At 33.1% G+C, this 23,121-nt stretch overlaps 1 protein-coding gene across 4 annotated transcripts in view; it reads left to right on the top strand.

Moving 5' to 3' along the window:
* CSPP1 (centrosome and spindle pole associated protein 1) overlaps positions 1-23,121 on the top strand; it is a 110,661-nt gene that overhangs the window by 13,615 nt on the left and 73,925 nt on the right. For 3 of the 4 annotated variants that reach the window (XM_008566843.1, XM_008566841.1, XM_008566840.1), the window contains exons 4-6: positions 6,580-6,683; positions 12,753-12,851; positions 13,712-14,148. In XM_008566843.1, coding sequence (XP_008565065.1) covers positions 6,580-6,683; positions 12,753-12,851; positions 13,712-14,148 — 640 coding nt within the window. Of the gene's footprint in view, positions 1-6,579; positions 6,684-12,752; positions 12,852-13,711; positions 14,149-23,121 lie in introns of those variants that run through there. The other variant, XM_008566844.1, reaches the window with a different exon arrangement.

Raw genomic sequence — 23,121 nt, 5'->3', positions numbered from 1 at the left:
CTTGGCTATTGTAAAGAGTGCTGCGATGAACATTGGGGAACAGGTATACCTTCGACTTGATGATTTCCATTCCTCTGGGTATATTCCCAGCAGTGGAATAGCTGGGTCATATGGTAGATCTATCTGCAATTGTTTGAGGAACCTCCATACCATTTTCCATAGAGGCTGCACCATTTTGCAGTCCCACCAACAATGTATGAGAGCTCCTTTTTCTCCTCAACCTCGCCAGCATTTATCGTTCAGAGTCTTTTGGATTTTAGCCATCCTAACTGGGGATGAATGTGCCTTCTGAGGTGCCAGAAGTCTCTGTGTGGGTTGTGGTTATGTGAATGCATAAATACATACAAATTCATTGAGCAGTGTGCATATAAGATTGTGCTCTTTGCTGTGTATATCTCAATTTTCAAAAATTGGAGTGTGGGAGGCAGTTTGCTTTGCTTTCCACAATAGAAAGTGCTCAAAATGAGTAGGTATTTTGGGATTTGTCAGAAAACTAAAATTACTGCTACCCTATATCTGTGACAAGAGAAACAATCAGGATACTTTAAGTATCCTAACGTTTGAAAAAAGTCAATAAAAATCATATTTAAAGCTTACTATTCTATTTTTCTACAACTATTGCTGCTGCTACTGTTTTTCTTGCTACTACTACCAACTAACATGTAAGTGATTTCAATGTGCCAAATGCTGTGCTAGACTTTTTTAATCTAGAGATGGAGTAGATGTTGTGCTTATTCCAATTTGTAACTTCCAGGCTATCATTCCTTCTCTTCTTCCTGCAGTCCAGTAGTTTACAACTCACAACAGCAGACTCATACACCCACTGCTTTCTTGTTTTGGTTATTCACAGATTCTAGCCATTCCCCTAGTTCCTTAAAGATTTCAGTACTTCTTCAGTTCCTTGACTTCCTCTCATCTCATGATATTGTCTGCACTCTTCCTCAGCCACCCACTCCAGTAGTCCTAGCCTAGCCTAGACCTATGTTACTCATAACTGAATTACACTTGCAAGTATCTCATTCTTTGCTGACCACTTCCTGTTTTTCCAGCTCATTGTCATTTACCTTGCCTTCAACAAGTATTTGATTCCAAATAATTGACCCTACCAGGATCTACAGTGCATTGATTCTACTCTCTTTTCAGTGACATTCTACCCTCTCATCATCATTTCCTTCCTTATGCAGCCTGAATTCTGTACTCTAATACTATATCTACTCCTGTGCACACTCTCATCTTTCTTGATTCTCTTTCCCTTCATCTTATTTATTTGGCAAAATCTCAAGTCTGGCTAAATCCAATTCTGTGCCTGTTGTGTGCTAGCATGTATGTAGCTGAATTTGGGTGGAGAAAACCTGCAACCATTTAACTGTTCTTACTTTAAAGTAGTGACTATCAATTTCATGTGAGTCCTTAATGCTGCTGGTGATTGTACTACATTTCCTAGTCCATTTACTACCCCACTCTATTTTATGTTTTCCTGTCTCCTCAAACCTACGATATCTGCTCCCCCCATGTTTTTGTTTTCTATTTCATTGAAAAACAGAAGCAATTAGAATTTGTCCTGTCTCCCACCCTTACATCTTCCAGCCAACCCACATCCGTACACATCCTGCCTTGCCTACTGTTACTGTGGGTGAATTGTCTTTGTGCCTTAGCCTACTCTTTCACTCACCGTATCAGTTCATCAGTTTTCCCCCTCATCTGAATCATAAGATTTTTTCCTCTCTACCAGTAGGATCATTTACGTCAGAATACGAATGTTGCTGTAATGTCTCCTGTGCTATAAAAAGTCCTTTATGTTTTTCCAGCTACTGCCAATTTCTTCATTCTTTTTTATACTACAACTCTTTAAAAGAGTCATCTATATTTACTGTCTTCAATTCCTCTCACCTCTCTTAACCCAACTCCAATCAGGCTTTTTTTTAATACTGTTAACCCACAAAGATCAAGGTCAATAATAGCCCCTAACATAGCTACATTTAACGGTCAGTTCTCAAATCTCATCCTTTTCAGTTTATCTGCTTTGTTTAACATCTTGTCACTTCCTTCATGAACTGTTTTCTTTTTTTTTTTAATAGAATACTGTATTAAACGTTTTCCATATTTCCCTACAGTCATCAAAATTGTTTTTAAACCACATAAAGTCCCACCCAGTTGATAGAACCATTATGGATATATGTTAAGGAGGTGGTAAGTATAACACAAAAAATAATTTTTTCTTTTAAGATTTCTTTGTAATGTTTAACAAGAAAGTGGTTTTATTAGTTAAAGAGAAAGAGAGAGAAAAATAAAAGGCAGGATGAATATATGCTGACCCATGAGGCCTGGGCAATTACCTCCCATCACAACACCAAAGCTCTGTTTTCTTTACTTGGCTATCGGGGCTACTCTTTTGGTTTTCCTCCTATGTTACTACTTGTGCAGAAAACTGTTAAGATAGTCCGCCTGGACTGCCTATACTTAGAAAGGCCTGCTTGCAAGATTGGCCTGTGCCTGGAACTTAGCTTGTAAGCAGTTTCCTAAACCGACATAAAACTTTGCTAAATTATAAGAATGGCTTATTGTGCCTAAACTGTACAAACAATGTGGTTTAGGTTGAATACCTATTTTTCTCCTGGGGAGTTTGGAATCTTGGTATGTGCTAGACAGAGGGTGCTTATGTAATTAGCTCCCAATAAAAACCTTGAATATTGATTCTCTAATGAGCTTCTCTGGTAGACAACATTTTACATGTGTTGTCACAACTTGTTGCTGGAGTAATTGTGTCCTGTGTGACTCCACTGGGGAAGAACTCTTGGAAGCTTGCACCTAGTTTCTTCTGGACTTTGCCCCATATGCCCTTTCCCTTTTCTGATTTTGCTTTGTATCTTTTCACTGTAATAAACTGTAACCATGAATACAATGATTTCTGCCTGCTGTGAGATCTAGGCAATCACCAAACCTGTGGGTGGTTTTGGGGACTCTCAACATATTCCTTCTTTTCTTTTTTTTTTCCCTGCCTCCTTTTCAGCTTCCTTACCTCTAAACTTGGGGTACTCCAGGAATCTTCTGTATCTACAGCCTTCAGGTATTTTTATCTACCATTTCTAGGCAGTATTTTTCAGTCTTAAATCAAAATGGCATTGATTAGCATTTCAGGCTCCAAAATTCACTAGATTTATTTTATCTTTCATGTTCTAAAGTCATTATTTTGGAAATCTGCAAGCAAAAAGATTACTGATTACCAAAGCAAGATAAAGAGACTTTACACTTGTTGTTAGAAATTATATAGTATAATTTTTATAAATTCATTTAAAATATAAGTATGCTCATATGGAAATTTGGGAAAGAAAGAATTATCAGGAAGAGCAAGTTACATTGCTATAATTTAAAAATAATATCAGAAAGGAAGCAGCATCAGAATTTTATATTATAGAGCTCCAGAGTTTAGACTAAACTAAAAGTTGCAGTTAATGTAAAGGTTTTGGAAAATAGATAAAAGGAGATTATTGATGTTCTTAGTAATTTTTAGTTGTACTTTAAATTATCATTCCTTTTAGCATATTTAGTCTTAGGTTTATCTTATTACAAATGAAATTCCAGACACTATTCTACCTTTTTTTCAGTTTGTATAAGTCCAGTGGGTCCTTGTGGTAACACCTTTATAGCTGAGATTTAAGAGTACTATGTTCTTCTAAGTTAAGTAGTCACATCTCTTTATAAATCACCTGCTTATGTAAAAGCCTGTTATTATTGCCTATAATTTGTCTTTTGATTATTTTTACCTAATGCCTTCTCATGGTAATATAATAATGAAAAAAAGAAAGCAGATGTTCCATGGTAATTTGTTTTATAGAGTGTTTATTATGAGTGCTCTGTTAGAAGATAATTTTAAAAAGATTGTATACTTTAGTCTTAAGTATTTTACTTAACCCACAACTGCTATAGAAACCTATGATTCTAATTGTTATAGTTCTGAAGCATTTGTTAACTGTCTTAGGGTCACTGATGTAGTACTTGCTGAAGTGACATCACTTCAAATGACCCTAAAATGACACTAATGCTTTACTTGCCACTAGAATCATCAGAAGACAACATCTGAATAAGTAAGTCTCACCATGTTTTTTACCTTAAGTCAACTGAGATGCCATTGTTAGTGCATAGTTAAAAATGAATAGAATATTTAAACTTCTAATGCCATAAAGTATTGGTACCAGGTGACCAAAACGAGAATTAAAAAGTGCTTTCTGTTGACTAAACCTTAAATTAAACTTTATTAAGTTGCAAATAATTCAGAAGGAATTATACATTGTTACTTGTTTTCTAAGACAATTTTTACAAATACTATTTGAATCAATAGTAAAAAGCAAATATTTTTGATAAACAAAATTGAATTTATATGAATAGTAATTTATAAATGTAAACATATCATGTTTTTCTCTCCATTCTTCTACATAAACCTACCAAGTAGAGTTGAAAAACAGTAGTAAAAGGTACCTTAGACATGTCACTTTTCAGAAAGCTGTAAATTGCTTGTTCCCAGTGTGGAAAAGCTGAGTCTGTTGGGAGGTATCATACTTGCAGCATTGTTGTCTTTTTCTTCTTGACACAATAGAACATCCATTGTGACTCTAGATATAGAGATATATAACTTTGGTTACTGGTTATTATGTTTCCTTTCTCTGTGCAGTCAGATCTCTAAAAGCAGAAATGAAATACTAAGAATAGTGTGTTATTTTCTCCCACTTTCTCATTCCTTTGTCTTGCTTAGGCATTCATTCACATATTCATTCCCACATTTTTTTGATGAACATCTCTTGGGTACAAGTTGTATGCCAGACATTATAAAATTGAATAAAGCAGGGGGCTTGCTTTCATGGATTTTATAGTTTAGTTTCATATGTGATACTCTATTCTGAACATGAGAATCAAGAATATTTCTCTCGTTAGGCTTAAGTTCTGTATCTTTAAAAAAAAAAGTTTAGGTTCTTTAGTGAGGGAAGAGTTCCTTTCTCCATGATTTAAAACTCCAAGCATATGGAATGCTTTAGATTCTTTTGGAAGAGAGTTAGGAGCACATGTGAGAGGTGTCCCCAAGGAATCCTCTGTTATACCTCTGTCATCAAGGAGATAAATAGGCCAGAAGTGGATATCAAGAGAATTCCACAGTGTTTATAGTGGAAAGTGGAATTTAATGTTCTAGAAAAATCAATAGACATCCATTTATGTTTATACTACCTTGGCCGTTTCTCTCCTGAAATATTTCAGTGATATAATAAAGCGGTGATATGATACATTCATGATATGTCTCCATCATTTAGCCGCATTGTGAGGAATAAGGTGCAAAAACAGTGATTTTCATGGCAGTTTATAAATGCAGTTGATTATTTCATTTATAGTTCTCAGAGCTGAATCTCTAAGGAAAATTTTTTTGTTTAGAAATGATAGTTTTTATTTTTCATAGTATTTTATATATACGGTAGAACTAAAAAAGGGAGAGGGGCTTCAGAAATCTGAATACTCATCTAATATTTGTGCTTCTTGACATAGTATTTTACTATTAAATATTTGAAAAGTATGTAATTTGATTTTTTACAGCTTTATTGAGATATAGTTTACTTACCATACAGTTTCCCATTTAACATATATAATCCAATGGTTTTTAGTATATCTACAAGTTGTGCGGTCATCACCATTGTCATCATCCCCAAGTGTAATTTGATTTTTGAATTCTATTTAAGGGAATCCTACTCAAAATTGAACTTTTTCTTCAAAAATTAACATTCATTTATAGAGTTTCTGTTTGGGGTGATGAAAAAATTCTGGAAGTGTATAGTGGTGATGGTTGAATGTACTTAATGCCACTGAATTGTATACTTGAAAATGGTTAAAATGGTAAATTTCATATTATGTATACTTTGCCACAGTAAAAAATTAACATCCATTTATGTGAAATCAGAATTGGTAGTTTCAATTTTTTTGGAGATTTTATCCTAAGCAACACATGATACTAATATTTTTTTCTCAGAAATGTGTTATAGCAAAGATACTCTTATATACTAAAAATTCATGTTATTGATTTTCTCAGGCTGAAAAACCGACACATTAAAATTGTTGTAGATATTTGTTTTTATAGAAAGAAATTACAGTAAAATTAAGTGAAGAAGTAAAAGCAATTAGTGTTTCTTTGTTTTAATTTTGCTCTACTTGAAAAAGCAAAATGCCAAGCAGTGCAGGCCCTTTTATCTTAATGCGAGAAAAGTAAATATAATACACACACACAAATGAATACATATATGATAATATAAAAGTATGTTTATAGATGCATTAAAAAATCGCTGGAAGGAGACAGAAAAAAAACAATAATGTTGGTGGTTCTGGGCATGGGAATGGGGCAGCTAGGGTTTATGGATGGGAATGATATTTTCTACTTTGTGAATGTATTACCTATTAAAACATTTTAAATAAAAAATCCTAATCTTAGTCTCGTAATCAACATAACTGTGTTTCTTCCTACTGTGCTTTATTACAGGAGGTAGAACTTTATTGAGATTGGTGTGAAAATGAACTGTATTACTTAAGAAGTTGTTTTCTTTCTAGGAATTGATTATGGATTAAGTTTACCACTTGGGGAAGACTATGAGCAGAAGAAACATAAACTAAAAGAAGAATTGCGGCAAGATTACAGACGCTATCTTACTCAGGTAATGAGTTCTATTAATGAGTTGGGTCTTATGCTTCAGGATTCATCTCCTAAATTTGTTTTCATAAGATATTAGTCATATGTGTTAGTTTTCAGATTATCAGTGGTATCTAGTTAAGTAGTAGTATAGTCAAAGTTAAGTGACATATATGACATTGATAGAGGAAAAAAATGGTGCTGAGAACTGGTGCTGTGGAATATACAGATTCTTGACCTTTGGAGTAGAGCAGTGGGTTCTAATTTTAAATGAGATTGTAAATTCTGATTGTTCATGCTTTCCGTAAAGTTATCATGGTTTAAAGTAGCCCAATAATGATTTCCCACTCCTACTCCCCCCAACTTTATATTAAAATGACACATGGAGTTCTACTTGCTAACTATTTTCCTATGAACTAAGCTTATAAAATTTTATTTAACATATTTATTTAACCACCAAAGTCTTTGCTTTATGACTTAATGTTTTACATAGCAGAACCCTTGTCTTAAGTATATTGTGTTAAAGTATATAGTAGCTAAATTAAGGTTTATTGTAAGTTTTAAAATGCAATTTAATTTTTAGGTTCTAAAATTATTTTAAGCAATCATGATGTTTCTTGTCATCCCAAGATAATTTTTCACTGCTTAATAATGTTTGCTGCAGATGTACAAATGGTCTCATTTATTCTGATTTGCACATGGAGAGAATGGACTTTGACTGAATATATTTTATCAATGGTTTGTTTCCTTTGACTTTAGGGCATTACAGAAGCAAAAAGAAAGGTAGGGTTGCCTGCAAAGTCATCTCCTTCAGTATTTTTTTTTTTTTTTAAAGATCTAGTAGCTTGTAATTATTTGCATTGCCGAGATTCAAACCAATTAGAATAATAGCTTTATTTATGATTTTGAGGCTTGTGAATGGTACCATTTTATGTTCTTTCTTTTAGCAAGATGATAGTGTACACATTCATTGCTTCTGATTTCTGTTTTGCATTTGTTTTTGTTGCTTTCTTATGCATTCCTTATAAATATTCTGCAACTATTGTAAGTTTATTTGTTTTCAGCATGCTAGTTTTGTTCCTCAAATTTTGCTAATCACAATAAGATTAATAGAATAATAGAATATTCAAGATATTTGAAGATGTTATCAGGACTTGGATTATTCCTCTATATTTTTGCACCAAAACCTGTGGAATGCATTCCTAAGTTTATAATGGAAAACAAAGAGAAATAGTTTTATAGTTTTTACAAAACTGTTTTTAAAAAGAATCTTACACACCCATTCACCATTCAACTAATATTTCTTTAAACACTTAGAAGATGAGTCAGGTATGGATCCTGTCTTCAAGGGGCTTAGTTGTGGAAATAGCATTCATAAAATTCAGAAAGTTATAACTACAAGAAGCATATAATGATCAGGAAGGGCCTCATAGTGGGAGGTGTTATTTTGTAAAACATTATAGGATGAGCAGAATTTAGATAATCTAGAGGGAGAGTCAGAGAAAAAATTTTTTCAGATGGAGAATATAGAATGAAGAAGGACTTGGAGGGTAGACATTAGCTTTGTATGACTAAGGCATATTAGGTTTACCAACCTGGTTACGTCAAAGTATGATTCTTTTTGAGAGTAGTAAGAAATAATGGTTTAGATAAATAGGACAGGATAACATTAGAAAGCAGTAGATTTTTAACTTGTTATGTATGATAGGCAGTGACGAAACATTATACTTCCTTAAGTAGCCTGTGAAGAGCATGATGGTTGTGTTTTAGGATAGTTAGTTCTACAGAGATTCTGGTCTTATTGTCCTAAATTACTGCTACAGCTTCTTAACTGATCTCCTCGCACTTATTCTCAGTCCATTCTCCATGCCACTTTCCAGAATGATCCTGTCCCTAACTGATTTATATAGGCCAATGTCTCCTCACTGTCATCAAGATACAAATTCAGATTCTTTTGCATGGCACATGTTTTTCATGTCCCTGGGCTTGTACCTTATTATCTTCTCCTTTCCTATTTCTCCTTTATTGGGTGGAGTTTTCCTCTGGTATCAGATATCTAACATTTTCACTTGTAGATTTTGGAATACTTCATAGGTCTAAGATTAAGAAAAAGAATGATGGTGGGGGGCATAAAAAGAAATTGCTTTTATGAAAATGAAAGAGATCAAGGAGCACAAATCTTTAAATTCAAAGGGATGTGAAGGAGATTTTTGGTGTTGAGTTATCAAGAATACAGTTGTGGTGGAGGAGCAATATGTCCTTAGAATGAAAGTGACAGTTTTTGGTTGACATAAGAAGGTGGGAATGGAAAGGAAATCAAGGGAAAAAGAAAATAGGATATAGGGAGGTGGCTACAGCTTCCTGGACCCCTGGAATGTGTATGGTTTCCGAGTCCCACTCCTGGATCTCTTGTGGCTTCCAGACTCTTAGATTGCAGGGATATTTAAATTATTAAAAAAATAAAATATTTTAATTTTTCCAAGAAGAGCCTTTAAAACAACTACCATTTTTCTAGTTTTTTGAATAAAGGATGCTTAACCATATAACAACACAGAAAGGACATGTTCTCAGAAGAACACTTTTTAAACTGAATCAGAAAATTCATATCTCTAGTCTAGACCTCTGTCCTGAACCTCAGACTTTTCTGCCTGCCTACTTGAAATTTCACTTAGAAATCTAACTGGTATCTTACATAAAACATGTCCAAAAGGGAACTCTAGATTTCTACTCTTCCCACCCTTGTCCCTAGAAGCCTTAATAACCTGTTCTTTTTATTTTATTTATTTTTTTATCACAGCAATTATCACCTTCTAGCCTAATCTATAATTATTCTTCATTATGTTTATTATTCCTTGTCAGTTTCTCCTGCTTGAATGTAAGCATTAGGAGGGCTGGGATCTTAACCTGTTTTCTTCATTGATGAGTTCCAAATGTTTCAAAGAGTTTGGGCAGATAGTAGGTACTCAACATTTATTGAAGGAATGAATGAATGACTAAAATTCAGCTTTTTGGAAAACTTACTATGTTGTCCTTATTGTTCATTTTTTTCATTTTATTGAACATCCAGATATCATCCTGGACCTGTGTTGGGAGTGGGGAATATGAAGGAGTAAGGATATTATATCTATCTTTCCAGGGTTGGAACTCAGAATGTGTTTTTTTGTGCATTTATAATTCTACAAAATGATTAGGTTTATAGTGTACTTCTATATATAGAGGGTAAACTTACTCAGGGATCTAGTCCTGTGTCTTATTGTTTCCCTTGTCAAATAAGTTAGAGTTCCATACAACAAACTTTCAAATTAGTTTTTGTAGTACAACTTACTTGTAAATTTGGATTTAATGAAACTTTATTAATCACTTTGTTTTACTAATCACTGTGTTCCCGTAATGTTTTGAATATAATGCTACTGTAGCAGTTAGTACCTTTTATTATAGTTATTTATTTATGTGTCTGTTTGCCCAACTGAATTGTAGATCTCTTGAGTACAGGAAACATAGGCTTATCTTTGTCTCCCTACCACCTAAAATAGTACCTGAAAAATATTAGATGCTCGATAATTGCTTGTTTAATGAATGAATAAAAGACATGGAGTTAGACAGGTTAACAAGTATTGATTGATTTAACCTAGTGATATAGATGGGATAATCCTTGTTTTATAGACTAAAACACCAATTTAGTAATTTATTCCAGGTTATTTGACTAGTAAGTAGCAGTATCGGGAAGTTGGGGATGATATGTATTTTTTACTAGTCCCTTGTATTAGTCTTCAAAGAGATTTTACATTTTTTTATACTCCTTGATCTTTAAAATCAGCTTTGATAAGTAGGCAGAACAGGTACCATTCTCATTTTATGGAAGAAGAAAGTCTGTTTCAGAGAAGTTAACTGACTTGTGCAGTGTTACACAACCATGAAGTATTGGGGGGAGTCATAGATCCTAAGTCTTTTGACTCCTAGTCTAATGCTCTGTCTACCACAAAATGAACAAGAATGGAAGGATACACAAAGATACAATGTTCGTAGTTTATATCTTTTGGCAGTTGAGTAGATATTCACTCATATACAGTAAATGTAGGAAAAACAACAAAAAAACATTATTGCGACATGCATAACGATATTTGTGAGGAAGTTTGAATTTGCCTTAAGAGCAAAAGCACTAGAGCAGAATGAAGCATATATGCTTAGGAAAGGAATACAAGTTGGGGAAATTTTCTTTTTTTCCATTCTTTTAATAATCTTGACTCAATAGATATATACATATTGCAAATGAAAATTAAGATACGATTTTCCTTTTCAGGGAGTTGTTGATTGGAAGAAAATTCTCTTTTTCCAATTCTTAGGAAAGGAATACAAGTTGGGGAAATTTTCTTTTTTTCCATTCTTTTAATAATCTTGACTTAATAGATATATACATATTACAAATGAAAATTAAGATACGATTTTCCTTTTCAGGGAGTTGTTGATTGGAAGAAAATTCTCTTTTTCCAATTACTTTTGGTGTGGTCTCTATAGATTTGTAATTTTCTGTCTTTATTTCCATTTCATTCTTTCGTTCTGCATAATGTAATACTAGTTTGAACAACAGAATGTAAAGACACATTTGTGAAACATATTTTATAAAGGCAATTAGGTAATATATTTTTTTAATGTGTATATATACAGAAAAATTTTCTATCCACGGGTGAAACAGATCCATCTACTCTGGGAGTTTCTCTTCCTATTGGTGAGAGGTTATCTGCCAAGGTAGGTAGATAGGAGTAGTTTTTGTGGGTAGCAGTTTTCTGAGGCTTTAAAATCATGAAAGAACATACTTCTGATTTAAATGCAAACAGAAGATTATATCATTTCCCCATACTTGAACATATTTCTTTTTCAAAAATCTGTGGAGTCTCTAGTTGTGCTGTTTAAAAAAAATTTTTGAACATTACATTTGTAACCAGTAGTATGATATATTTCTTTAGTATGTTGATTCTTCTGCTGTATTTGGTTATATTTAACTGAATATTTAGAATTCATTTTTTCCATATTAGTTTCTGAGCTATTAGGTTTATGCTATGTGACATGGTTATTAGTGAAACGAGTGGATGTGAGAATATAGTGAGCTTCTGTGTGGGGTGAGGGTAGGGTCTATTTGAATGTGTGTTTCTATCACTCCACTAATGTATGTCCATACTCTTTAGAGATGGTAATGCACTGTACTCCTCTTGTTGTGAGACTCATTTCTCAAGGTTGATCAGAGATCATGAAATAGTATGTAAGACAAAATGGACAGTTAAGTTTCAAAAGACAGGCCTAGAGTTACTATAATACTTTTTCGATTGTGTTGTTTCAGTGACATTGGAGGTATTAGAGTTTAAGAATATTTCCTATTGTGATATGTTTATGTTTTAACAGAACATTTTCATTATAATATTTTAGTATCTATGATAATTTTACCTTTTTATGTTTAAAATATAGTGAGGATCTTTCTTTAATCTTGGGAAGGAGATGGTTAGCAGCCGGAGTTTTGGGAGTGCATTGGGGGGTTAGGGGAGGGAGGTGTCCCTGAGAAGAAAAGAAGGAAGGTAACACTATCATATCTTCTTGGAAACGCGCTAATGAAAGACCTCCTAGCAAACACGTTTATCATATTTACTACTGGGAGAGATTTATCTGTGAGTGCTTTTGGCAGAATGCACGTGGTTTGTCTAGAATTACTATTGGTAAACAAACCTGGAATTTATAGATTTATGGGGCATGGCTCTTTGGAAAATGTCCTCCAAGCTCTTTAACTACTGGAGTATAAAATGGTGATGTTTCATAACTGAAGCAGCTCCCTTTTGTTAGAGACCTCATGTGCTAATGGACCAAACCATGTAGTTATGTGTATTCTCATGTGGCAAGAAAGACTTGGGGAGCTGCATTTGTGGTCTTGGATCTCTTCCTGCTTCTCCTGTGCCTTGCAGTGACTTCTGTCCTTGAAATTATTAGTAAAACTTGATTCTGGGTAAGAGCTCTGATTGGTATTATCCTGATTTAGCTTTCTGATTACACATTAAGGTACCTTTTCCTGACGCTGAATTTAACATTGCCTTTCGATTTCTATTTTAAGGAAAGGTTGAAACTTGAACGCAGCAAAGAATACAATCAGTTTCTCAGGGGTAAGGAAGAATCCAGTGAAAAATTCAGACAGGTAGAAAAGATTACTGAGGTAGGTTTTGCTTTGTAAATCTTTAATACCACAGCCTAAATATTTTGTACTTTCATAAAAAGGTTTTTATATTTTAGGCATTTCATTTGGTTTTTATGTAAATATTAAAAAAATTAAGCCAAATTAAACCAAACACAGAACATTTAAATATTTAGTTTTGGAAATTGTTTTATCTTGTATTGAAAAACTTACACTACTTTTTAAAAGATTAACCTTACTGGAGAAATTTTAGAGACCAGTTTTGTTAAGTGATTTTTCTTTTTCTTTTTTAAGTGATTCTTTTTTTTTAATATTGACATTTTCTAGCTATATATTTTTTCCAAATTTACACATGGTTGTTGTTGCTAGGGCCCAAAAATTTACTTTTGTATTCTTTGTGTTTAGGAAGAATTTAATTTAAATATTTTGGAGCAATATTTAACTGCAAAAATATGCCTATATCTTGTGAGATAGGAATTTACATTTAGTTTATCTTCTTTCTATAGTCATTTATTCATATTATTGTTGCCTGTTTATTGATATTTAATATGTGTTTAGGAAGAATTTAATTTAAATATTTTGGAGCAATATTTAACTGCAAAAATATGCCTGTATCTTGTGAGATAGGAATTTACATTTAGTTTATCTTCTTTCTATAGTCATTTATTCATATTATTGTTGCCTGTTTATTGATATTTAATATTTTATTGAAAGATAACATTTCCTTGAAGTTTTGTTCTGAAGAAAAGATATTTCTCATGGGTGATTGAATGTCAGAGTTGAGATGATAAATAGATTAAGCATAATTTGAGGATTTAATTGCTTTTTAAAAGATATTATCTCATTAAGATTTGTTTCTTTTTTCTTTTTTGACTGAATAGCCCAAGAGTCAAAGAAATAAAAAACCTGTTAAAGTTCAGCCTGATTTACCTTCACAAATACAGACATCTTGCAAATATCCAGAGGATCCTAGGAGAGATGTCTTAACTCCTTCAGAGGCGTATGAGGAGCTTCTAAACCAAAGACGACTAGAGGAGGACAGATATCGACAATTAGATGATGAAATTGAATTAAGGAATAGAAGAATTATTAAAAAAACCAATGAAGAAGTGGGCATTTCCAATACAAAACGTCAAAGGTTTGCCGGGAAGGCTGGCATTCCAGATAGAAGATTTCGCAGGATTTATGAGGATCGTGTTCTTGATAGACAGTATTATAGACCAGACCGAGATCCTGAAGTAAGTGAAGAAATGGATGAGAGGTTTAGATATGAAAGTGATTTTGATAGAAGACCTTTGAGAGTGTATACAAATGACAGGTATTTACAGCTTCATTTTTATTTTCTTTATTTGCTTAATATTGTTGTTGTTACTTTTATCATTATATTAGGGAGAAGCAGTTTCATTTGATTTGCTATGTTTGATTAATTGTAAGATGCTATCAATTTTAAGATGCACCATTATTTTATGTGCTACTGAGGGGAAAAAAAACACTCAAGGTGGGGACCCTGTGGTATTGCTGGGAAACTGAAAGGCTACACCCATCATGTAAAAGCAAAAGGGGAAATAAACATTCGCACAGAAAGGGACAGAGAGGACACTTGTCCCAACCTTGGCACTGAGTGGAGAGAGTAGAAAAAATAAAATAAAATCTTTGTTGAGAATTTGAAGTGGAAACCAGAACTGATTCAGGATCATAGTCTGAATTCAAGTTGCCAGAAGTTTCCAAAAAAACCTCGAGGCAAGAATTCAGAGTTGTCTTGGTTCATAGTGCCCCTAGATGACCGGCAGGGGAAAAATAACTCCTCTCTTCAATAACTTGACTTAAAAGTAGGTTGATAGCCACTCAGGTTTCAGATGTTAAAATGTGGGAAAAAGGGATACCTTAAGATAGATGAAATATAGTTTAATGTTCATATGCTCTAAGTATCTTTATCAATATGTTTGTTTTAAAGTTACTTTTCAAACACTTATTTAAGTGAAATGGCGTTTTCTCGATGAGATTTTCAGATGCTTTTCAGTTTCTTTGTGTGATTGTTTTTGTGATGCAATTTGTAATTTCTTAACTGCTAAAATGAGGTTTTATTTAATTGTCATAATTTTTTCATACTGTACTTAAAGGTTGCCATATTTTAACCTAACTTTTGATTTGGAGATAGAAATATTGCAGCATCCCATATTTGTCATTGACTTGTTAACTTGAAGGGGTTAAATGTAAATTTTGAGCAGTTTTTTATGGGGCCTGAATCATTTATTAGCCCAGATAGATTTCTTTTTTAGGATTTTAGAAAATTTTCCTAGGGGTAATGCTGTACATTCAGCATTCTAATTATTAATAGCAATGTAAAGCTTTCATAGTTCTTTGTATTCTCTTTATTCTGCAGCTATTATCTTCTATTCATTCAATATTTTTAATATTTCCTCTGATTTTGAGTGAAGGATTAGAATTTTGTAATGTGAACTGTAGGTTCTCTGATCTGAATCTAATTGTACTTCAGGAAATGCTTCATATCCTATAATGTGATATATTTGAAAATGCTTATATTTGAAGGTAGTCAAAGCCTGCCTAAGCTCAAAGTACTCTCAATTGGGGAACTGCAGGTTATTTTGGACTCTTGGTGCTGTCTTCTTCGTACATGAGAACGTTTTTTTCCTTTATGGTGTTTGTTTGCCTTTAGAGTGTAATTAATGCATACCCTTTAAGTTTGGAATTTTAAGAAACATTATTATGGTCATTACTTTGATTTTTTATATATTTTGATTTTTTTAAAATAATTACACCCTGTGATAGTTTTATACATGAACTAACAAATGAATTTCATCCTAATTATTGGAGAATTGTCTTTTCTTATGTATCTTTTAAGTGAAATGAACTCTTCCTATATTAACTTCCCCAAGTAGTATTTTAAAAATAAATTAAACATGAGGTCAAGTGAGAACAATTCCCGTTAAACATGTTAAAATATTACTTCAAAATGTAAATCATATTATACGTTACTTTCATTTCATTAATGTTGATACAAAGTTACATCTCCAAATGTTAAGGTGTTTCACATGTCTCTGTGGCAATTGAAGTTAAAATTGAATTTATAGATTTCAGATTTGTAGATTCCTTATTTCCAACAAAAAAACCACAAAAATTTTTATATCATTTATTCAGTAGTTTCTATTTAATAAGCTAAGTGGTTGGCAGGAGAAATGACCATATTTGTTAGTGAAAATTTTGAGACTAAAGAAATGTGGAACTGCATTTGGTCTTTTACTCTAAACTTTTATTCTTAATATACTGTAATTGTAACCAGAAGTTCTTGGCAAAAATCATTATAATTGATTGTGAAAAGTACAAAGTTAATTCTCCTTTATTCTTCTAAATTTCTCTTGCTCTCTGTTTTTGTTTTTGTTTTTTTTCCTTCTAAAAGTACACCAAGGTCAAGCGTTTGGATCTCCATACTGGCCAGCTGCCAAAAAAAATAAAAAATAGAAATAAATAATAAAAGTCAGCATCTGATAAATTCTAGTTTTGGTTTATAATAATTTTTTATTTTTATACTTTTGGTCTCGGTTCCTCTTTAAGTACCATATAAACTTTTTCTTATACCATGGTATGTTTATTAAGGAAACATTTCCCCTACTTTAAATATGTGAAAACTAAAGCTTTCTTCAGGAAATGATGTTTCTTTCCTAAACTCATACTGTGAATCACTGGCAGTGTTCTTAAATAATTAACAAGGTCGTTAGCACTGTGATTGGTAATTGCATTCTGTGTGTGTGTGTATGCGTATTATTTGTTTGTACATATTTATCAGTTTGAGAAAAAGTTATAAAGTTTTAGGAGCTTTCTTAAGTTGAATATAATAGTATGTCTTACGATTCTTTGAAATTTATAGGGTTTGTTTAAATATAGTCATCCTAATCTTTATTATTTATTAACTTGAGCTGTAGAAGTTAATATATTACCTTGTTATGTTTTACTTTAACCAGTGTTAATGAGCTAAAGAAGTTTTTAGCATTAAAAAATGCTGTTTTTTAGTTTGTGAGTGATTTATGTAGTTAGTGCTTCCATTCTACGTATATGTTGATATTTTCTAGTTTATAATTAATAGTCATTGAATAAAATTCTGAAATAACACTCCATGTGAAATTAGAATCTGTCTTAGCCACACAGATTAAGTGCTTACTTAGTGTAGGACATTCTTCTAAGAAATGTGCATGCTTAGTATGTAAGACATAAATGAGGAGAAATGGCTTTTTAAAGCATAAGTTATGTAGTTTTGTGTTACTTTTTTCCTATTCATAGTTAATTTTAATTTGTCTTTGGAAGGGCCATTTTAGTCATTATTTTCCTCACTTTTAAAGGTGGGATTGATAATAGAAAGCACTGTTATTAAAATAAATATAAAAATTGGGAAAGAACTGAGAAAAATGAGGAAAGTGGTGACTCACAGTTAACATCAGAGTTTTTCTTTAACTTCTATAGTTAGAATACCCTTAATAGAAGAATTCATTCACAAGAGAGAAATTCTTGTTATGGAAGTGATGTAACTGTCATTATTATGAATTAAATGGCTTCTTTTAAGTAAGGAGAAATTGAATTCTTCTTCCCTGTGGGCTGTATCAATATAAGACAAACAGATGGTAAATATGTTATTTTTATAATATGGTATTATTGATAGCATAAACACTAAATTTACTTCTGAAATAGTTTGATTCTGTGGCTTATTACGGGGAAAAAAGGAGTTATTTATTATCATTTAGGAGTTCATTCACATTTAAATTAGTTAGCAGGAAATACCTGTGGTTTTAAATAATTTGCGTTTCTTCTGTAAGGGAGTTTTTTTTGTTTTATTTTGTTTTTAAGATGAACGTGTGTTTTTAGGGTGAACTTGGCCTCTAGTCTGTACCTGATTTCTTTGAGCATTAAGATTTTTACCTAATCAGAGTCGTTGATCTATGTCTTCAGGGAACTAGAAAGGGAGAAAAAGCTTTTTTCATTTAATTTGTGGTTTTTTTTGATAGTAGGATGGTGAAACCATTTTGCAATTATTTCATTCCCTCTATCATATCCAATTTGCATTTTAGAGGAAACAAATTCTCTCTTTCATGAGGTGTGTTCATTTCTGAGGTTTTAAGGTGTGGTAAATGAACCTATGTATTTAAAGCCATGGAATATTTAGATAGATTACTTCTGGGTCACAGGGATAGTCTTAATCTGGTACTGGCTGTAAAACCACAGCAAAACAGAAAGGACTTTCCAGGAACAACATGGACCTAAACTAAACCCCAGATTTTGATTAGAATCAGGTCGTTCTAAGGCTTTTAGTGAGTGCATTACTTCTGGATATTATCATCTGACAGTTACCCTTCAATATTGAGAGGATTTGAAGAGAGAGTGAGCAATGGTGAAACATCTGCTGACTCTTGCCAGTTTTTTTTCTTCAGAGGACTTTATTTGCCTTAGTAAAGCTTTCAAGAATAAATTGTAAATCCACCATAAAAACTGTTAAAGTGAGCTAACAGACATGGTTAAGGGTGATTAAAAGCTACATTTATTAGAAATATGAAAGGAAGTTTAGTAAATGAAGGAAATTTCATCAAAATTATAGGAATATTTTTATAGAGAATAAGGTGGCTAACTTTCCAAACTATAATTTGGCTTCATAGCTTAAGTTCCTTCCAGTTTTTTTTTTCTTTCTTTTTTTAGGTTATATTAGTAACTTTTTAGATATATTTATCTGTATTTTTTTTCTTCAATTTTATTTATATTTATTTTGTGGGGTACAGTGTGTCATTTCAATACATGCATATACTACACAATGATTCACTTAGCATAGTTTTGTACCTGTTAGTCTACCCCTTCTTTTCCACCCCCTTTTCCCTGGACTCCAGTCTCTGGTAACCATTATTCTACTCTCTACTTCTATGAGAACCACTTTTTTTTTTTTAAGATTCCACATATGAGTGAGATCATGTGGTATTTGACTTCCTATGCCTGACTTATTTCATTTAACATGATGGTTTCCAATTCTGTTCATGGTTGTTACAAGTGATAGGACAGCATTTCTTGTTAATAGCTGAATAGTATTCCATTGTGTATATACACCAAAGTTTTTTATCCATTCATCTGTTGATGGGCATTTATATTGATTCCATCTCTCGTGAATAGTGTTGAGATGAACATGGGTATGCAGATGTCTTTTTGATATATTGATTTCTTTTCCTTTGGGTATATAACCCAGTAGTGGGACAGCTGGATCGTAAGGTAATTCTATTTTTAGTTCTCTGAGGAACCTCCAAACTGTTTTCCACAATGGCTGTACCAATTTACAGTCCCATCAACAATGTAGGAGGGTTCCATTTTCTCTGCATCTTCACCAGCATTTGTTGTTTTGTCTTGTTGATAATAGCCATTCTAACTGGGGTGAGATGATCTCTCATTGTGGTTTTAATTTGCATTTCCCTGATGATTGATTAGTGATTTTGAACATTTTTTCATGTGCTTCTTGGCCATTTATATAGGTCCTTTGCCCATTTTTTAATTAGTTTGTTTATTTTTTTGCTGTTGAGTTGTTTGAGTTACTTATATATACTGGTTTAGCCCCTTGTCTGATGTGTAGTTTGCGAACATTTTCTCCCATTCTGTAGTTTTTCTCTTCATTTTGTTGATAGTGTCCCTTGCTGTGCAGAAGCTTTTTAGTTTGACAGTTCCATTTGTGTATTTTTGCTTAGTTGCCTGTGCCTTTGTGGTCTCGTTCCAAAAAGTGCTGCACACTCACATTTTGTGTAGCGTTTCCCCTATGTTTTCTTCTAGTAGTTTCAGTTTCAGGTCTTAAATTTAGGTCTTTAATTCATTTTAAGTTGATTTTTGTGTATGGTGAGAGATACAGGTCTAATTTCAGTGTTCTGCATGTGGGTATCCAGTTTTCCTAGCACCATTTATTAAAGAGGCTGTCCTTTCCCCACTGTATATTCTTGGCACCGTTTTTGAAAATCAGTTGACTGTAAGTGCATGGGGTTTATTTCTGGGCTTTCTATTCTCTTCCATTGGTCTATTGTCTATTTTTATGCCAGTATCATGCTATTTTGGTTACTGTAGCTTTAGAGTGTGTGTGTGTGTGCGCGCGCGCGCGCGCATGTGTATAAATTCTTTTAAACCACCATTTCAAGGATGTTCTCTTATTTATTTATTTATTTATTTTGGTGGCTGGCCAGTACAGGGGTCTGAACCCTTGACCTTAGTGTAATAGTGCATTCTAACCAACTGAGCTAACTGGCCAGTCCCTATAGTATATTTGAAGTCAGGAAGTGTGATGCCTCCAACTTTGTTCTTTTTGTTAAAGATTGCTTTAGCTATATGGGGTCTTTAGTGGTTCCATACAAATTTTAAGATCATTTTTTCTATTTCTGTGAAGAATGTCATTGGTATTTTTATAAGGATTACATTGAATTTGTAGACTGCTTTGGATAATATGGACATTTTGATGATAATTCTTCAAACCCATGAATGTGGGATATCTTTTCATTTATTTGTGTCCTCTTCAATTTTTTCACCAGTGTTTTAAAGTTTTCATCGTAGACGTCCTTCACCTCCTTGGTTAAATTTACTCCTAGGTATTTCATTTTTTTGGTAGCTATTGTGAATGGGATTACTTTCTTTATTTCTTCTTTAGCTATTTTGTTATTGATGTAGAGGAAAGATGTTGATATTTTGTGTGTTGGTTTTGTATCCTGCCACTCCACTGAATTCATTTATTAGTTCTAGTAATTTTTTGGTGGAGTCTTTAGGGTTTCCTAAATACTTGATTATGTCATTTGCAAATAGGGATAGTTTGACTTCCTCCTTTCCAATGTGGATGCCCTTTATTGCTTTCTCTTGCCTTATTGTGCTGGCTAGAACTTCCAGTACTATGTTGAGTAAGAGTGGGGAAAGTGGGCATCCTTGTCTCGTTTCAGATCTTAGAGGAAAAACCTCCTATTTTTTCCATTCAGTATATTAGCTGTGGATTTGTTGTATATGGCCTTTATTGTGTTGAGGTACATTCCTTCTATACATAGTTTGTTGAGTGTTTTTATCAGGAAGGGGTATTGGATTTTATCATGGTTTTCTGCATCTATTGAAATGACCTTATGGTTGTTTTCCTTTATTCTGTTGATGTGATGTATCACGTTTATTGATTTGTGTATGTTGAACCATCATCCTTGTATCCTTGGGATGAATCCAATTGATCATGGTAAATGATCTTTTTAATGTGTTGTTGGATTCTGTTTGCTAGTATTTTGTTGAGGATCTTCATGTCTCTGTTCATTAGCAATATTGGTCTGTAGTTTTCTTTTTTTTGTTGTGTATTTTTCTGGTTTTGGAAGTATTCCCTCCTCTTCAATATTTGGAAGAGTTTGAGAAGAATTGGCATTAGTTCTTTTTTAAATGTTTGGTAGAATTCAGCAGTAATGCCATCTGATCTGGTCCTGGGGTTTTCTCTGTTGGGAGATTATTACTGCTTCAATCTCATTATCTGTTATTAGTCTGTTTGTGTTTTCTAGTTCTTCATGATTCAACCTTAGTAAGTTGTATGTGTCCAGGAATTTATCTATTTCTTCTAGGTTTTCCAGTTTGTTTGCATATAGTATTTTGTTGCAGTCTCTTATGATCCTTTGTATTTCTGTTGTATCAGTTGTACTGTTTCCTTTTTCAATTCTTTTTTTTTTTTTTAAAGATGACCGGTAAGGGGATCTTAACCCTTGACTTGGTGTTGTCAGCACCACGCCCAGCCAGTGAGCGAACCGGCCATCCTTATATGGGATCCGAACCCGTGGCCTTGGTGTTATCAGCACCGCACTCTCCCGAGTGAGCCACTGGGCCGGCCCTCAATTCTGATTTTATTAATTTGAGTCTCTTTTTCTTCATTAGTCTAGCTAAAGGTTTATTGATTTTATTTATCTTTTCAAAAAAGAAACTTTTTTTTCATCAGTTTTTCATGTTGTTTTTTAAAACTGTAATTCATTTATTTCTGCTCTGATCTTTGTTATTTCTCCCCTCTTATTGATTTTTGGGTTTAGTTTGTTCTTGTTTTTCTAGTTCCTTAAGGTGTAATGTTAGGTTGTTTGTTTGAAGTCTGTCTTCTTTTTTGGTGTAGACATCTATTGCTATAAGTGTTCCTCTTAGAACTGCTTTTGCTGAATCCCATGTTTAGGAGCATGTTGTTTAATTTCTGTGTATTTGTACCGTTTGTAGTGTCCCTTTTGTTGTTGATTGCTAGTTTTATTCCATTGAGATTGGACAAGGTAGTTGATATGATTTCAATTTTTAAAAATTTGTTGAGGCTTGTTTTGTGACCTAACATATGGTTATTTCTAGAGAATGTTCCATGTCCTGCTGAGAAGAATGTGTATTCTGTAGTTGTTGGATGAAATATTCTATTTATGTCCATTTTGTCCAATCATCCTAGAGTAGAGATTAATTCTGATGTTTTCTGGTTAACTTTCTGTCTGGATGATCTGTCCTTTGATGAAAACAGGGTTTTAAAGTCCCCAGCTATTATTGTATTAGAGTCTATTTCTCTGACTAGCTCTAATAATAATTGCTTATATACTGGGTGCTCCAGAGTTGAGTACGTATATATTTAGAATTGCTATAATCCTCTTGTTAAATCGATCCCTTTATCATTATATAATAACCTTCCTTATCTTTTTTTACTTTCTTTGTCTTGAAGTCTATTTTATCTGATATAAGTATAGCTATGCCTGCTCTTTTTTGGTTTCCATTTCTGACAGTCTTTTTCCTCCAGCATTCTGAATATATTATCCCATTCTGTTTTGTCCTGTAGGGTTTCTACTGAGAAAACTGCTGCTCCATCCAGATGAGCTAACTGACCAGCCCTGAGTTGATAATTTCGTATGTTTTATGTTTGAGTTCACTGATTCTTTCCTCAGTTTAAGTTTGCCGTTGGAGCTTTCTATCGACTTTTTCAGTTCTGATAACATATTCTTTATTTGTAGAATTTCTATTGGGTTTTAAAAAATTGATTCTATTCCTATATCAAGTTTCTCATTCTGCTCCTGGGTTGTTTTCCATATATCACTTAATTTTCTGTGTTTTGTTGTGACTGCCTGAACATCCTTAAGAGGATTCTTCTGAATTCTCTGTCAGACATTTCATAAATCTGCTGTTCCTCTGGGTCCATTGCTGGTGCTTGGTTTGTTTTCTTTGATAGTGTCATATTTCTCTGTTCTTTCTTGATCTTTGTGTCTTTACATTGATGCCTGGGCGTTTAAGGAGACTGCTCCCTCTTCTAGGT

The sequence above is a fragment of the Galeopterus variegatus genome, unplaced genomic scaffold (assembly GCF_000696425.1).
Source record: "Galeopterus variegatus unplaced genomic scaffold, G_variegatus-3.0.2 Scaffold271, whole genome shotgun sequence".
In the NCBI taxonomy this organism is placed as follows: domain Eukaryota; kingdom Metazoa; phylum Chordata; class Mammalia; order Dermoptera; family Cynocephalidae; genus Galeopterus; species Galeopterus variegatus.
Note: the sequence above shows the minus strand (reverse complement) of the source record. Positions and strands in the feature narration are given on the sequence as shown.